Here is an 18,176-nt window from a genome sequence, read left to right as displayed (position 1 = left end):
AAGCAAAGAGAAAGCTGTCATGAGTGGAGAGAGAGATCAGAGATGTCGTAGTGAATAGGCCAAGAATTCACATCCTCCTCCTCTCACCTTCTTCATCACACCATCGACACCGACGCTCAGATCTCTCTTCATTTCTCCTCTTCTTCTCTCATATTCATCAACACCACAATTTCAGAAACCTGAACAGCTGAGAACCAGCCATGGAAGCCAATGCCGGAATGGTGGCCGGTTCTTACAAGAGGAACGAGCTCGTTCGGATCCGTCACGATTCCGATAGCTCAGTAAGTGCTTTAGCGATTTTGTTAGAATCGTATTTTTGTAGTTGAATTTGGTGGATTTTGACGGATCCGAGTGTCGGCAGTGTAGAGCTATCAGTAAAATGTTGACTGAATCGGAAATTATTAGCTGTTGTAATTGAGTTGAGCGTAATTTGCATTTCAGAGGCAATAATTTATGTTTTCTTCTTTTTACTTTTGATTTTACTGCTTAGGTAGTGGTATTTTGGATCCGAGAGTGTTGATTGTGAAATTGGGAAAGGATTTGGATTTGACACTACAAGGCAAAATCTGTTGAAGCAAGCCATAGAACATTAGATATGCAACACATTTGAAACGGAAATTTGATCAAAATCTGTTCTCGTTTTTAACAACTATGTAATTGCTTTTATGATTTCTCCTATGTCTTGGAAATGTGTATAGTAAAGGTCAATCTTTGATGCTTATATCATGATTGGGACACTTGTGGACAAGCGAATGTGATTGCTTTACCCGATCACTCTAAGATCTTGGACTACTCTTCCTTTTAACTTTTCTCCGAACATTGTTGTTCATTAATGCAGGCGAAGCCCTTGAAGAATCTGAACGGCCAGATATGTCAGATCTGTGGTGACACTGTCGGACTTACAGCTACTGGCGATGTCTTTGTTGCCTGTAATGAGTGTGCCTTCCCAGTGTGTCGGCCTTGCTATGAGTATGAGCGAAAAGATGGGAACCAGGCTTGTCCGCAATGCAAGACTAGATATAAAAGGCACAAAGGTTGGCTTCTCTTTTCGTAATTTTTATTGAGCTTATAGCTTGCTTCAAGGATTGCACTGAAGTTAACTAAACTGATAAACTTCAGGGAGTCCTCGCGTGGACGGAGATGAGGATGAGGATGATATTGATGATCTTGATAATGAGTTCAATTATGCACAAGGAACTAGCAATGCAAGACGCCAATGGCAAGGAGATGATCCTGACCTCTCATCTTCCTCTAGACATGAATCTGGACAGCCAATTCCCCTTCTCACAAATGGACAATCGGTAGGCAACTAAGCAAACGAGCTTCTCAATACCAGTTATTTATCAGAAAAATAAAATCTTTCTTTTAAACTAACATGCTTATAGTCACTTCAGGTGTCTGGTGAGATACCCTGTGCTACTCCTGACAACCAATCTGTGCGAACTACATCAGGTCCTTTGGATCCACGGCAGCCAGGTATAACTTAATTATATTCATTCAAAAAGCCTTCTGACAAATGGCTTATTTGAACTGTCATTTAATCATGTAGTTTATTGTTACAGTTCCCGTGAGAATAGTTGATCCTTCAAAGGACTTGAATTCCTATGGGCTAGGAAATGTTGACTGGAAAGAAAGGGTTGAAGGATGGAAACTCAAACAGGACAAAAATATGATGCAGATGACCAGTAGATACCCTGAAGGAAAGGGGGACATGGAAGGCACTGGTTCAAACGGAGAAGAACTCCAAATGTGAGCATCGTAAAAGGCTTTATTTAACTTGCTGATCTTGGTTATGATTACTGAGTTGAACATCTGTTGTTATTAATGAGTGTTGGAAGATGCATTTTTGCCTACATGATAAACAAGAGAAATGAAAATTGTTTTTCCTTGTTGCAGACAACGTTTGAATATGGTTCGATTTTCCGTTGTAGATGACAATTTGTTTTCTTTTGTTTTCATCTCAGGGCTGATGATGCTCGACAACCTTTGAGTCGTATTGTTCCTATCTCTTCATCTCATCTGACACCTTATCGTGTTGTGATCATACTTCGGCTTATCATTCTGGGTTTCTTTTTGCAATACCGTGCAACTCACCCAGTGAAAGATGCATATCCATTATGGCTAATATCAGTTATCTGTGAGATTTGGTTTGCTTTTTCATGGCTTCTGGATCAGTTTCCAAAATGGTTTCCCATAAATCGTGAGACCTATCTTGACAGGCTCGCACTGAGGTTGGTCAACTTCATATCTTCTGTAGCAATCTATAGTTTGAGTTGTTCTTTTGTTTTCAGATCATTTTAAATTACCTGAATACTTTTTACACTACAGGTATGATCGTGATGGGGAACCATCTCAGTTAGCTCCAGTAGATGTGTTTGTGAGTACAGTGGATCCCATGAAAGAACCTCCTCTGGTTACAGCCAACACAGTTTTGTCCATACTTTCTGTGGATTACCCTGTGGACAAAATCTCTTGCTATGTGTCAGATGATGGATCTGCAATGCTGACATTTGAAGCCCTTTCTGAAACTGCGGAGTTTGCTAGAAAGTGGGTGCCTTTCTGCAAGAAACACAACATTGAGCCTAGAGCTCCTGAGTTTTATTTTGCTCAAAAGATTGATTACTTAAAAGACAAGATACAGCCTTCTTTTGTCAAAGAGCGCAGAGCAATGAAGGTGAGTAATGTGCATGGATTCCTCAAAAAGTTAGGCATGATTATTTCTCATATGCCCATTTCAAGCAAGACGGTCATTTTGATTCTTTGCGTGACAGCCTGCTTTAAATTTACATATTTCATAATTCATCTCTCTGATATCCTTTGCATGTGTACTAAGAGTCCAAGACATCATCATTTAACTCATGACCATAGAGCAGTATATGTATACCAAGACATCATCTCTCTGATTCCCTTGCATATGTAATTTATCCAAACCCAGAACCGAATAAGAAAATAAATATTTCATTATTTGTGGTACATTGCTCTTTAAGCTATATAATATGAGATCTGGTTTCCAGCTTTTGTCTTATTGGTGCCTGTTATTCTCATCTCAAAACAAATGTTTTTTACAATGCTTGGTAGGTTAATGCATGTGTACCAAGAGTCCAAGACATCATCATTTAACTCATGACCATAGAGCAGTTTATGTATACCAGGAGATCATCTCTCTGATTCCCTTGCATATGTAGCCTGGTTTAATTACATAATTTATCCAAACCCAGAACAGAATAAGAAAATAAATATTTCATTATTTGTGGTACATTGCTCTTTAAGCTATATAATATGAGATCTGGTTTCCAGCTTTTGTCTTATTGGTGCCTGTTATACTCATCTCAAGACAAATGTTTTTTACAATGCTTGGTAGGTTAATGCATGTGTACCAAGAGTCCAAGACATCATCATTTAACTCATGACCATAGAGCAGTTTATGTATACCAGGACATCATCTCTCTGATTCCCTTGCATATGTAGCCTGGTTTAATTACATAATTTATCCAAACCCAGAACAGAATAAGAAAATAAATATTTCATTATTTGTGGTACATTGCTCTTTAAGCTATATAATATGAGATCTGGTTTCCAGCTTTTGTCTTATTGGTGCCTGTTATCATCTCAAAACAAATGTTTTTTTTCAATGCTTGGTAGGTTAAAGGATTACCAATTTTATTGTTGGTAGAATCTTGGGTTTTCAAACCATTATCCAAAAGGAAAAAAAAGTGTTAAATTTGGTAGATTTGATTGCTGTAATATTAAAGTAATAGTCTTTTACCTTGTTTGAGTAGATATCTTTAGTGGTCTATAAGTGATAAATTTTGGTTATCTTCCAGGAGAGCTCAAAGGAAGTCTAGAGTAGATTGTGATAACTTTGTATGTGTTTAGCACTTCAAATGGAGAATAATGTGTATCTGTTTGACCCACAGAGAGAGTATGAAGAATTCAAGGTAAGGATTAATGCCTTAGTTGCCAAGGCACAGAAGATGCCTGAAGAAGGTTGGACAATGCAGGATGGGACTCCATGGCCTGGGAACAATTCTAGGGATCATCCAGGAATGATCCAGGTACTCACAATGTTTTATCCAGTGTGTTGGGTTTCTGCCTCCTCTTTTTTGCTCTTATAGTAATTTTAATTCTCTATCATGTGAAAGTGCAGGTCTTCTTAGGCCACAGTGGCGGCCTTGATACAGATGGCAATGAGCTGCCTCGACTTGTTTATGTTTCTCGTGAGAAGAGACCTGGCTTCCAGCATCACAAAAAAGCTGGCGCAATGAATGCATTGGTATGTTCTGTTGAGTTGTTTTTATTAGTTTTCTTTGCTGATTGCTATAATCAAAGTTTGACTGAGTTGGAACTATATTTTGGTTATTCAATCATTTTCTGATAAAGATGGATAAATGCCCAAAATGATCTGTTTTTCATTGATATGCATTTGTATAACTGCATAAATGCTCACCCCACTAGCTCCTATTTATGACCTCTCTGGAGGATCTGTCTTTGTTACTTGGCTGATTAGGATCCTCAATAATTCCTTGACCAAGTACACCATGATGGCATGATACATATCATATTGTGAGGATGCTAACATTCTTTCAATTTGGGGTAGCAATTGTTTGTAAATTACCCTTGTTTTATAGCAATACTGTTATCCTCTCTTAAACAAGATTATCTGAGATACAATAGGTATTTTGATTAATAATTGTATACCCAAACCATCTCAATTTTCTGACATGGTTTACCATGTGCCTTGTAGATTCGAGTTTCAGCTGTCCTGACAAATGGTGCATACCTTTTGAACGTCGATTGTGATCACTACTTCAATAACAGTAAAGCTGTTAAGGAAGCAATGTGTTTCATGATGGACCCAGCTTATGGGAAGAAGACCTGCTATGTACAGTTCCCACAACGTTTCGATGGGATTGACATGCACGATCGATATGCCAATCGTAACATTGTCTTCTTTGATGTAGGTCCTACTTGTTTTGTAATCATCATTCAGCAATGACAAATTTCATTCCACTGGAAAAATTACATTGTTATTTCTTCTTATTTGCAGATCAACTTGAAAGGGTTGGATGGCATCCAGGGTCCAGTCTATGTGGGAACTGGTTGCTGTTTCAACAGGCAAGCACTATATGGGTATGATCCTGTTTTGACTGAGGAAGATTTGGAACCAAACATCATATTCAAGAGTTGTTGTGGTTCAAGAAAGAAGGGAAAGACCAGCAATAAGAAGTATATTGACAAGAAGAGGGCTGTCAAAAGAACTGAATCGACCATTCCCATTTTCAATATGGAAGACATTGAGGAGGGTGTTGAAGGTTGATTCCTCTTCTGTTTTACTTTTGGATCCACTGCCAGTTTCGTTAAACAATTCCATTTTCAGTTAAATTTGGAAAAAAAAGTGATCAATTTGAGTAGCACTGAAATTCACAAATAAACCAAAACAGTGATTTACCCAATCCATGTCTAGTGTTAAACTGTTAACTAGATTCTTTGTATTCTGCAGGTTATGATGATGAGAGGTCCCTTCTTATGTCTCAAAAGAACTTAGAGAAGCGTTTTGGTCAATCTCCAGTTTTTATTGCAGCCACCTTCATGGAACAAGGGGGCATTCCACCTACAACAAACCCTGCAACTCTTTTGAAGGAAGCCATACATGTTATAAGCTGTGGGTATGAAGACAAGACCGAATGGGGAAAAGAGGTCAGTTAGTATAGCAATTTGGTCCTACCAGCTCTCATTTCCCAAATTTAAATAGTAGCATTGAGTTACAGTTATTGAATGGACTTGCGGTTGTGTTTACTATAATTGAATTATCTTTTGTCACCAGATCGGATGGATCTATGGTTCTGTGACTGAAGATATTTTAACCGGGTTTAAGATGCATGCTCGTGGTTGGATATCAGTCTATTGCATGCCTCCCCGTCCAGCATTTAAGGGGTCTGCTCCCATCAATCTTTCTGATCGTTTGAACCAGGTGCTTCGGTGGGCCTTGGGATCTATTGAAATCTTGCTCAGCAGGCATTGTCCCATATGGTATGGCTACAATGGGAGAATGAAGCTTCTGGAGAGAATTGCATACATCAATACCATTGTTTATCCCCTCACATCTATACCTCTGATTGCATACTGTATGCTTCCTGCGTTTTGCCTTCTCACAAATAAGTTCATCATTCCTGAGGTAAGTACTAGTTTAGGTTGATCTTACTTGCATTGAATTTAATGCATGATTTTTTACAGTGCACTAAATCTGTTGAATGTTTATGCAGATAAGCAACTTCGCTAGCATGTGGTTTATTCTTCTCTTCGTTTCGATTGCCGCAACTGGAGTTCTTGAGCTTAGGTGGAGTGGAGTCGGCATTGATGACTGGTGGAGAAACGAACAGTTCTGGGTCATCGGTGGAACATCTGCTCATCTTTTCGCTGTCTTCCAAGGTCTCCTAAAAGTTCTTGCCGGGATTGACACCAACTTCACTGTCACATCAAAGGCCTCTGATGAGGATGGGGATTTTGCAGAGCTTTATGTGTTCAAGTGGACAGCACTTCTCATTCCTCCCACCACAGTTCTCATTGTGAACTTGGTAGGTATCGTGGCTGGTGTTTCATATGCCATAAACAGTGGGTACCAATCTTGGGGGCCACTTTTTGGCAAACTGTTTTTCGCCATGTGGGTCGTTGCCCATCTATACCCATTCTTGAAGGGTCTGTTGGGTCGCCAAAATCGTACCCCTACGATCGTCATTGTATGGTCTATCCTCCTTGCTTCGATATTTTCCTTGCTATGGGTGCGCATCGACCCATTCACATCAGACGCTTCAAAAGCTGCATCAAAAGGTCAATGTGGCGTCAATTGTTAGTTCACTTCAGAGACATTCCTGCTGCGGAAACGCCATTTCTCTCCACTTGTGTGTGTATATAACAAGATGTGAAGTAAAGTCGTCTACAGAACTTTGTGTTTCAGTCTCTGTGCGGTCGAAATCCCAATAGGGAGTCTGGTGGATATGAAAAATGAGAGGAAACCTCGTTACCTTTTTGTTGCTCCTTTCACAAGTATTTATCTTTGTTGAACTTCGATGTTAGTGATTGTGGTGCAGTATTGTTGTTATGGGGAGGATGTAGAAGCTATTTATTGCAGTTCTCGGCCTGAATAGGACGCTATTTTGTGCCATGTAAACTTATTTATGGGGTAAACATATATCCATGTTGGAAACTACAATTCAATACAGATTCTTTGTTTCTTTTTCTCGTTGATCACAATTTCTGTCTTCAAGTCTTCATCTTTAAAATCTTAGTGACTGGAAGTCTGGAACTGCGATTTCTTGTTCAAAACTTGCAGAAGAATACTAGAAGCTGAAGCCAACTTGGAGCAGAACTGTGTATATTTATTTACAACTTGCACTAAATGTACAACTTACACCAATAAGGTATGAGAAGGGCATATATGTCAATTCGAAACAGAGTTGATCGAACGGCGTGGCGTGATTGGCATAATCACGCGGTCTTACTTGTCATTGCCATCAAACGACGACGTATTAAAGTTGTAGGAGCCCACTGGCGTGGTTTAAAACCCCTAGAGCCTCCTCCTATAGTTCCGCAGGGGTTTTTGAGCTTTGAGATTTGGGAGAGAGCAGGGTTAGGGTTTAGCGAAAGCAAGAAGAAGGCGAAGCAACAATGGACGGTCTCACCGAAGCAGTGAACGACATGCACATCACCGATTCAGCGGCCAACAAGAAGAATCGCATCCAAGTCTCTAACACCAAGAAGCCCCTCTTCTTCTATGTCAATCTCGCCAAGGTAGGGACCCCTTTCGTTTTCGCCATTGTTTCATCGATTTTGCGAGAAGAGCTTTGTTAGTTTTTAATTGTGCGCATATGCAGTATTGTTTGTGTTCAGTACTCATGGTTTGCAATTCTGCCTTTGCAGAAGTACATGCAGCTCAACAATGAGGTGGAGCTTTCCGGTCTAGGAATGGGTACTGTTATTTTCCCTCTTTACCCCTCAATTTTTGTTGCATTAAGTGATTTATAGTTTTGGGATGCATGTCAAATCATTCAGTATTATGGAATTGGGAGCTACATTGACAATTTGTTGTGTTCTGTATCGACAGCTATTGCTACAGTTGTTACCATTGCTGAGATCCTCAAGAACAATGGATTGGCTGTTGAGAAGAGTATGTTCTTGTGCCTTGCTGATAATTGTTTTGTTTTTGTTTTTGGTATATGTTGATATGTTATTTTAACTTGCGGCTGTTTTTTAACCTATGCAGAGATCATCACCAAAACTGTTGACATGAGGGAGGATGCAGGAGGGCGCCCAATTCAGAAAGCTAAGGTACATTTTGAATAATGTATTAGCTTAACTATATGATGGTGTCTACATTTGATATAAACAAGTCAGCAGAATGAGGACTAGGGGTTATTCAAAAATTAGTTGATGTAGCTTGCAAGTTAGAGAAACATAGAATGGAACCCACAAATGGGGACATCTAGCTTTTATTGCTTGTAAGGACCATACCATACATATGCGTCATATGTGTTGAAAAATCTTCATTAGAGGAAATTAGGCATTATATCATTCCAAGTTTGCTTGTTTCTGAATGTCTTAATGGACTGGCATCTGGATATGGTCTCTGATTAATAGTTCTGCGCTTAATGTTCAAGGAATTAGATGCCAGGTCCTCAATGATCATATAGCTCTCTAGATAGTTTATTTAGTTCATATGTAATGCCCTTCAACTTCAAAGAAGGAAGTATTAGCTTAGTTTTGTTCAACGAAAAGTATATGCTGTGGTGGTCTGTTTAACATTTGAAAGATAGTTTAACCAGGTTGGGTGTAAAGGGTTGCTTCTGGGCTGGTCACTCTCTTAGATCTTCACAGTACATGTGTTGATCAAAATTGACTATAGCAGGATGCATAACGTTAGTTTCATGAAGTAAATTTATTTCTGTAATTTATCTTGGAGGCCGACAGGCTGATGATATCCTATGATTTTCTTTGTTGTTTAGATTGAGATACTTCTGGGAAAGTCAGACAAGTTTGACGAGATAATGGCTGCTGCTGCCGAGGAAGCCAATGAATATGAGGAGCAGAGTTGAAATGTGTTGTTTCAGATTGCAGTAACTGATACCTTCTTTAAAAGCTGTGGATGTCTAACTTAGATTGGCTTCTCCAAGTGATTTTTGTTTAGCTATTATAAACTTTCGTTTAGGAATTGTTGTAAGATGCAGTTCTCTCTGCTAAAATTTGGATTCGGTCAGTGTTTGAGAATCTTATGATATGGAGGCTTTGGACTTGTTCTTTTGGTGGTAGATCATCCTCCTTGTTCACTTTAATGCTTGTGATTTTGTTGTTTCAATTGCTTCTGCCAGAGCACTGAAAGTATTTTAGCTCTATGTTTTCATGCGCGCACTGATTGATTCTGTCAAGTAGCCAAAATTAAGTAATTGGTTATTCCTTGTAACCTTTTTAGGCGACTCTATCAGTCAGTAACTAGGGAGCTAAATGGAAAGCTTCCACTTCTTTAAAAACCCAAAGAAACCAAGTACCGCATTTGCAAGACAATAGTTCATTGTGGTTTGTCTCCAATCATCAACTACCAACCAAGACAAAATTGATCGTGATCTCAGGTTAAAAGGGAAAATCTCTAATGGAAAAAATGAAGCAGCAATGTCTCCAATGCAATAATGGGTGAGGCCTCGGATACCCTGCAACAAAGCTTGAATGCCTGGATGATGGATTACTTTGTGCGAAAAGCTAACACATGAGGATCTGATATCGTACAATTTCTTTCAAGAGCAAAAAACTCAATGCCATTTATATTAATTCTCAAAAACATCAAAATTCTAACCTCAGAAAAACCCAAGGCTCCCTGAGCTGAGTCGCAATAGAAGAAAAAAAATCCAATAATGAGAAAAAGGGCAACATGCCGTGTGTCATAAAAAAGTTATCCCACTTCTTTTCTCCCTGCTCTGATTTGTAAGTTTCCTATGCTTCCTCATCATCCTCTACCAGTACCTTCTTCATTGCTTCGTAGCACATGAAAGAAATCCCTGCTGCAGGCACCAACTTCATGCAGCTAGGCCCGAGCCCTCTGTATAAACCAGCAATACCTTCATGTTCAAGTATGCTTGCGAGGGCATGAATCACATCATTATACTGCCTTCCACCCACGGCCCCCACCTGCATATGTTTGCGAGCTACTTCAAGAGGGAAAGTTGCGGTACTTGAAATAGCACCAGCTGCTGATCCAATTAAAAGGGTCTGAATGTTCCCAATCTTCTCCTGCTTAAAAATCTTACGATAGGCTTTCCGTAATGTGTCATAAGCACAGTAATTTGTGGCAGCATAAGGAATGACTCCAATAAGACTGGGTGCAAGACCTCTATAGAGCTCTGCAGGTCCCTCTTCTCGAATAATTTTTACAAATGCATCAAGAAGGCCATTATATACGCCTCTCTGCAGATTAAACAAACACCATCATGTGATAACTACATGCATAGTCAAAGATAGGAACAGGACTTCTGCTTTTTACAGTACCTGAATAGTTAGCCGAGTCTTTAGTAACTCAAGGGGGTATGTGATAAGTGTGGAGCTCACTCCAGCACAGGCACCTGCAACTAATGAGGCAGGAATTGGAAGTTTCGACTGTTCTCCAGCTTTGGGCGACAGGTGCTTATTAACCGTATCATAAGCGAACAGCTGCAGAAAAGAGAACAGATCTTAGCCCAAAAAAGAGGAAAACTGATATCTTTCATATCAATAACTTGCTTCCCAAATTTGAGTGAACACAAGTTTCCAAACAATACTATAGCTATGATTCGCTAAACATGCATCTCAAGTCTCTTTTATTTGTTTCTGCATGATAAAAAGAAGGGATTGGGAGTAATTGACATCTACCTAGATGGGGATAAAATATAACATAAAATAATAAATAGAAGAAAAAAAAAACACATATAAGCTCTTGTATCCCACCCCATATAAAGCAAACCTCAAAGTTATTTGTTAATTGAACAGAAACCAGAAAGGTCATCTCCTCAAACATAATTTTGCTTCTTCAATGATGAGAGATGACAAACTAAAAAGCTAACAGGAAAAACAGACAAGCACATCAAATCAGAAATTGCAGCAGTATTTCCCCCAGCTAAGACTAACAAAGAGGACCATGCAACCAACTCAATTTCTTTGATCCACACAATGCTCACCGCCATGATATGCCTAATGACTGTTAAGTGAGTTAAGAGACTGGAGTGACAACAATGCAAATGTTTATCAACGACATGAGGAACAACATTACTAACATGAACAAACATTTTAAAGTTTTCTGCAAGACTGAGTCTAAAGGAACTCAGCATGAGTTAACATACTCATACTGTTCATTTGACAGGCCCATTGCAAGATCATATTGTAAAGAACACGAGCATCAGCTAACCTAAACCATCTGCAACACAAATCTACTAAAGATTGCCAGGCTGCCACAACTATATGTTCTCACACACCAAGAAGGGGCTTACTTCAATGGAAAAGTTATAGACCAAGATTTATATCAGGTGATTGGACCGAGGGGCTTTAAATGAAAATTGTGATAGCACAACCAAATGGGGAAAAAGTAAACCGAATTTGTAACCAAATCAAAAGGGGTCAATAAGGGCTCAATTTGGATAGAGCAAGAATTGACACAAACAAGTGATGACATCAAGGATATGTACGAAAAGCAAACTACCCATTTGACCCTGGATGTGTAATGGTAGAAAAGGTCATAAACAGAAAGGGCATGATCAATTATAAGCAATGCCAACAACCAACAGAACCAATATCTCAACCAAACAAACAAGTGGTCACTAAACAACAACTACAACCAAATAATTCAAGGCCTTAACCATATTAACATCATCAATATGACCAAAAAGAGAAAGAAAAAAAGAACCAATTCCCATACCTCTATTGCCTTGCTCGGCGCAACCCGAATCACATTGACCAAATTCCCCCTAAACAATCCCGTCCACCCATCCACCTTCATAATATCAGTAAACACCTCAGTACACGAATTCCCACTACTCCCAACCATCAAATGCGTCCTTATAGTCTCCAACGGCGCCACCGCAGTCCTCGACACCGCTCCGGCCACCGCACCACTAATCAACCGCCTCAGAGAAGGATTAGCAATCTTAATCTTCAACTTGAGACCACCCTTCTTCTTCTTCACCACCCCTTCCCCTTCTACTACCTCCTCCTCCTTGGCCCCAAAATTCTTAATGCCCTCCACATACTTCATGTACAGGTCGGCGTAAGGCAGCTTCATGCCGCCGCCGTCGCCGCGCGGGTTTTGCGGTTCCGGAGTTGGCGAGACTCCGAACCCCATTCCGACTTGGGAAACGCTGGCGAATAAGCCTCCGGCGTGGGGATACTGCACCTGTTGAGGACTCGATTGAAACCCCAAATTGCAAACGGAGAAGAATCCATCGCTCCTGTCATCGAAAACCTGAACATCTCTCCGCCCCATTGATCAGAGGACTCAACGATTGCCAAAAGATTCACAAAGATTCGATTTTGGGCAAATGGGTATACAAAGAACGCATTTTTAAGACGTGGGCATGGTGAAAGCTTGGAAATTTTGTAGGGAAACAATAGGGTGGGTGGAAATTCTGGGTTTGGGTTAGAATATAGACAAGGAGGCGATGAAAACGAAAGGGAAATGAGTGTGAGAGAGGAGAGAGAATGTAAGGGAAAACCTAGGAAGGGAGAGAGAGAGAGAGAGAGGGGTGGGTGAAGAATCTCTCTGCGTGTTTTTTTCTCTCACACAGAGGAGGAGGGGGAGTGAGAGAGTAGGCTTAAATATGGTGAGGTGTCCTTTGAGGTGGGTGAAGGGAGTTAGGTTTTGTGTCCAGGTTAGAGACGCCTGTATAAAACGACCTGTGCCATCCATATACGCCTTGTCGCTTTGTATAAGTAAAGGCTACGGTTGGGTCTTTCGAGGATTGACCCGTTTTCATTTATAAAACTCGAACCATTAAAATTAATATCCTATGATTAAGGAGTTTTTTTTTAATGAAAAGATTTGCACTTTAGGGGAAAAAAATCAAGAGAATTGAAAGTGTAATCCAGCAGAATTAATACAACAAAATTAGGTTACAATCTAAGCTTACATTTTCTCTCCCTTAAATATATTGCTTTATTGGCAAAGGAAAAATAGATCTGCTGGTTTTAATGAAATTTTAATATGATTGATTTATTATATATATATATTTTTTAATCAAGCCGCAGGGTGAAATAGTATATTCATCACAAGTCAGAATAAGCCATTACATACCATTCCACTGTCATTTAAGGACATAGACAGACAAGAAGGTAGTGGTAGTACCTACAGTGGTACGTAGAAATAGACCCACTCATTACAAATTTCAGATCGTAGAGATAGCGGAAATCCTTCTTTGGTACTACGCCAGAGGCGCTAAAGTTCTAGGTTCCTAATACAAGAAAACGTATTGTAATTAGACAAAAAAAATCTAAAAACATAGGTTTGGGCCAAGAGCCTAAACCCTAGCCCAAATAGAAGTTAATGGACTAGAATAGGATCCCAGCCCAACAATCTGAGCCCAATAGGGTAGTCACCAAGGGGAGCACCCCGGGCCCAGCAGTCTGATTAGGGCCCAGTCCACCATCGACTCCCAGTCCCTCGTCGTACGTCACTTTCAGGCAAAGTTCCATTCGATCCAGTCCGCCGCTCTCCTTAGACGTGATCCACGCCGCTAGAGCCACGTCCCGCGTCGTCCCAAGCCAGGTCAATCTGCATCACCATGGAACAACACCATCCCCGATCTGGTTCTCACAGCCCCATACCACCGTCGATCGAACTTCAGGCGGTGTCTGCGCTCTAAGAAACCCATTGCAGGGACCAATAACTGACCAGTAACATCACGACCTCATCCTCTGCCACGAGCCCAGCCGAATCAAAACTGACAAAACCGAGAACACAACCCCTTCGACAAAGCCCTATGGGCGGTAGATATCGATATCGATCACCCGTCCGGCAGCCACCCCATGACGGTGAGGAGGCCGGAGGCCACCCAGACGTCGGGGCGCCGCCGGACGAGAACAATTTCCAGCAAAACAGAGATCGCCGGCCTTAGGGTTTCTCTTGTAGGACTTCCCTCTAAAGTCCCCCTGAGACAAAATTTATGATTGATTTATTATATGAGAAATGATGAAACCAATCAACTAAATAAAAATGCTCGCTATTCTTTTTTACTGTGGTTATTTTATACAACAATTACCCATACCTAATGTTAGTAAACAACTAATCATACATAGCTATGTTCTGTGTCAGTAACACAATTTAGGGAGGCGTACCAAATCTATGTTCTAAACCTTATTAGAGTTTACCAATGAGTCTACCATGAGCTAACCAATGCTTCAATTCATGCAGAGAAATGAAATAGAAAGAATTGAAAGTTAAGTGTAACAGTCAAGTAGACTGTTTACTATATATATGTTGCTGGCTTGCTGCATATGCTGATCCTGGACTAGAATGTTAGCTGGGTTTGTGTTGGAATGGAAATCCGAATAATATTCGAATATATAGTATACTTTCATTAGTATATTTGAAACCAACTAAACTAGCATATGCTTCAATCAAGCACGTAACTAAAGTTACCATTGATGCCGAAGAATCTGATTAATTCTGAGTATATATTTCTGAGGAATCCAAAGCTAGCTAGTGAATGCAAACAAATTCTATAATATACTTTCCCCCAACTTCCATAGTTTTATATGTTAAGTACTTGGCGATAATTTTTTGTTTGAGTTGTCTAATATAATACTTCATATATGATGCTTGTAATTTTTGGTTTAGAAAACAAAGACATTGTATAGTGAGTCTTACGTTATTAGACTCTTAAATGAGCCTCAACTAATCATACACTTCACATAATTAGACTCTATTGCAAGGTGAATACGTAAACAATGGTGGCCAGTGAGAGATTTTTGGTATACAATAGCAGCAAGGATTATTTTCTCGAATTTCACATGTATTTTGCTCATGTATTACTTTTTGTGACCAGAGAAGTAAAATGTAGGAGATATTTGAACTTATTACTAGTGGAACTATTAGCCCCAACCTATTGCAAATATACAGCTTTTACGTACTGCAAGAATTTTTAAGCATATTCACTATGTTTTTCAAAATCTTTTTCTCCTCAAGGATCTAGAGGCCTATGTAATTAAAGAAGTAATGCGTATAATCTAGGTTTATTCTTAAGGAATTTATTCTACTCCATGTGGTTAGGCTGTTCAGAATCTCAACTGGTCCAATGCTCATAGTGCCACAAAAGCTCAAAACATATTCGTTTTCAGACTTGAGCTTTTATATACATGATACAATGCTCAGCTAAGCTCAGACTTAAAAAGCTGCATGGGGAGTCAAACAATTATCGTGATAATTTAAATCGAAATTGTATATAAGATTATTTTTAAAGTTATTTAAAAAAAAAAATTAAATAATTTAATGAAATTGACTCTGATGATAATCATCTTGATAAAATTGGATGATTATTTTAAAAGTTTGTGATATTAATAGATGCTTGGGAATCAAGGAAAATCAAGATAATTACTCCTAACCGATATAACAAATTAAGAGATATGTTGCAATCGAGGAAAGGATTTCAGGTGTCTTTGTGGCCAAGGAATTTATTTTGGTAAATTTTCTCACAATAAATCAATATATAAAAAGAAAAAATGACGTGTGATGAGTAATTCTAGGCCAAGCTAGCACTTTGAAATGTGTCATGATATATTTCTTGTGTAAGACTCCCACTCAGACTCGCACGTACACAACTGACCCAAACTCTTGCTCGGGTTTGTTACTAGTTTTGGGCACAACCTGCTTTGTGGTCAGGAGTCTGATTAACTCAGGTTGGTTGGGTGGGTTGTGTTAAGCGCAAGATGATATATTTCTTTGTGGTCAGGAGTCTGATTAACTCACTTTGAAATGTGTCCTGATGATATATTTCTTGTGTAAGACTCCCACTCAGACTCGCATGTACACAAGTACACAACTGACCCAAACTCTTGCTCGGGTTAGCAGGTTGTGCGGTTGTGCCCTTGTGGTCTGATTTTGGGTGGGTTGTGTTAAGCGTGACTTCGCCGAAGCCAACAAACCAAGATGCACACATTCACATGTGGCTTGAACGTTTTTATCGCCAATCACCTTTATCCGCGTTACTAGAATGCTTACGTTTAATGTTGGCCTTCACAGACATTGTTAAAATTTACTGTACTTCCGACATGGTATTCAATTGCGCGTCGACACGTTGATACTGTTGCACGTCATACAATATTATACGTGGATTTTAGAACCATTTGCGGGCAGCGGACTCAGTAGTACAAGCAACGCCCACAGAATGTACGGTTTGCTGGTTTTAGTAACCAATGTCTGGATCGTCGTCTTTTTTCTCTCTTCTCATGTATACCACTATATATGGAACTCAGATTGATTTCAAGGGCGTTTACGATCATCTATGGCACCTACAGCAGCAATGCTCCTTCTCTCTGATCACCCTCACTCTCACCACATCAAATCAAATTACCCACCACCATCTTTTGATTCTGATCTTGCTCCATTGCCATCACCTGTAACTAGCTTTCTGGGCGTTCAAGTCTCGCCGCTGAAATGGGTTTCGGGACTGAGAACCAGCATCGTCTGCAAAGCAAGAGCAGATTCTGATCACCATGACCGGGATGAGAAGTGCTTGGTTAGTGGTGAAGCGTCTGAGGCATTAATGGAAAAGAGGTTTGAAGAAGCGCTTCGACTCAGCTGTTGGTAGAAGCTCGAAGCCAAGCGTGGAACATACTCTATGTGCTTCTGGAGTTCTGGTTAATTATATCGATCTGTATTTTGCTCTTTTTCTGCTATAACCTTTTGTATAAATTGTATAGATGAACAATGCAAACATTTCACAGTTGCAACTTGTCCAATGATAACAGTTTTTATTTTAATTTAGTTTCACCAAAACTTTCAAACATGTTAAGTCTTGTGTTCATCTGTGGACTCAATTTAATAGGCATAAACTGTTTGATGAAATGAAATATGAATGAATGTAGATTTTATTATAAGGGCAAATTTTTTTGGATGCTAAGGAATATATATATATATATGAAGGTTTGGCCCATAAAAAGACCCTACATTTTGAGCTTTGATCAAGCAAGACATTGAATAATTCAGCTAATTGTTGCTTAATTAGAGCCTTGTTACACTTCAGATGATCTGTAGTCCTAACAACTTTTCTTAATTTGCAAGAAGCTAGGATTTATATATATATATATATATATATATATGAAGGTTTGGCCCATAAAAAGACCCTACATTTTGAGCTTTGATCAAGCAAGACATTGAATAATTCAGCTAATTGTTGCTTAATTAGAGCCTTGTTACACTTCAGATGATCTGTAGTCCTAACAACTTTTGTTAATTTGCAAGAAGCTAGGATACTACTAAAATTACAAACCATTGCATCTAAGCAATGGTAGTCTGCCTCAATACAAGCATAAACGTTGACACATATATTGCATACTTTATAAACTTGTTATGTTCCTCTGGCTCTACATTGTGGTAGAGTTGGTGCAATCCTGATCGAAGAGGATACTCTCACTACAGAAAAGAAGAGAGGACAAAAAACAGAGGGCCGTAAGAGCGGAAGCACTAGCCATGCATTAGAGAGTTTTTGATATAAAAAAAGTAGACTAATTCGATGTAAAAGAGCACTAGCTAGCCAGGAGTCAGGACCTTGGAGTTTATTAATTCGATATGGGCCGCCAAAAGAAAATTCAATTGCTTGTGAATTGATAACTAAATGAAGGAGGAAAAAAAAAACCTTTTAGCCATATGCAATGGATTAGAAGAAAGTAGGCAGTGATTGACGTTAAAACCAAACCAATAACGGAAGGTCGGAAGCAATGAAAGATAATTCTGAGTTGACTGGTCTATTTCTATATCTCGCAATCTTGGTAAATGTTAAGCAGCTTGTTCTAAGTTCTAAGACATGGGATAACGATCAGATCGGAGGTCAACTGACCTTGGATAAAGTACAATAACATTAGTTTTTATTTTAAGCGTGCAAGTACCTTGTTCTTAGACATAGCTCAATAAGGGGATATTTCTACTTCATCTACCTCCGGAGCAAACCATATGC

At 39.4% G+C, this 18,176-nt stretch overlaps 3 protein-coding genes across 4 annotated transcripts; 2 read left to right on the top strand and 1 right to left on the bottom strand.

Moving 5' to 3' along the window:
* Positions 1 to 7,251, top strand: LOC112169464 (cellulose synthase A catalytic subunit 1 [UDP-forming]). 2 transcript variants are annotated; one of them, XM_024306494.2, is made up of 14 exons: positions 1 to 281; positions 839 to 1,034; positions 1,120 to 1,301; positions 1,395 to 1,476; positions 1,563 to 1,749; positions 1,965 to 2,231; positions 2,329 to 2,674; positions 3,918 to 4,055; positions 4,148 to 4,273; positions 4,745 to 4,957; positions 5,048 to 5,312; positions 5,501 to 5,697; positions 5,825 to 6,175; positions 6,264 to 6,851. In XM_024306494.2, the coding sequence occupies exons 1-14, from the start codon at positions 201 to 203 to the stop codon at positions 6,849 to 6,851; spliced, it is 3,219 nt and encodes a 1,072-aa protein (XP_024162262.1). In that variant the 5' UTR covers positions 1 to 200. The 2 variants fall into 2 exon arrangements, with proteins under 2 accessions (XP_024162262.1, XP_024162260.1); XM_024306492.2 differs by having other exon boundaries at positions 2 to 281; positions 1,386 to 1,476; positions 6,264 to 7,251.
* Positions 7,252 to 7,563: 312 nt separating this feature from the next.
* LOC112172357 (uncharacterized protein At2g34160) lies at positions 7,564 to 9,320 on the top strand. The gene is made up of 5 exons (XM_024309656.2): positions 7,564 to 7,788; positions 7,918 to 7,966; positions 8,102 to 8,164; positions 8,261 to 8,325; positions 9,000 to 9,320. The coding sequence occupies exons 1-5, from the start codon at positions 7,666 to 7,668 to the stop codon at positions 9,087 to 9,089; spliced, it is 390 nt and encodes a 129-aa protein (XP_024165424.1). The 5' UTR covers positions 7,564 to 7,665; the 3' UTR covers positions 9,090 to 9,320.
* A 389-nt stretch (positions 9,321 to 9,709) lies between these two features.
* Positions 9,710 to 12,844, bottom strand: LOC112172355 (adenine nucleotide transporter BT1, chloroplastic/mitochondrial). Its single transcript, XM_024309655.2, has 3 exons — positions 11,930 to 12,844; positions 10,531 to 10,692; positions 9,710 to 10,449 (listed from the first exon to the last, which is right to left on the bottom strand). Exons 1-3 carry the CDS (start codon positions 12,491 to 12,493, stop codon positions 9,979 to 9,981), a joined length of 1,197 nt encoding a protein of 398 aa, XP_024165423.1. The 5' UTR covers positions 12,494 to 12,844; the 3' UTR covers positions 9,710 to 9,978.
* Positions 12,845 to 18,176: the final 5,332 nt, after the last annotated feature.

This window comes from Rosa chinensis, chromosome 6, assembly GCF_002994745.2.
Source record: "Rosa chinensis cultivar Old Blush chromosome 6, RchiOBHm-V2, whole genome shotgun sequence".
In the NCBI taxonomy this organism is placed as follows: Eukaryota; Viridiplantae; Streptophyta; class Magnoliopsida; order Rosales; family Rosaceae; genus Rosa; species Rosa chinensis.
The sequence above is the reverse complement of the archived record's forward strand: the minus strand, read 5'-3'. Positions and strand labels throughout refer to the sequence as shown.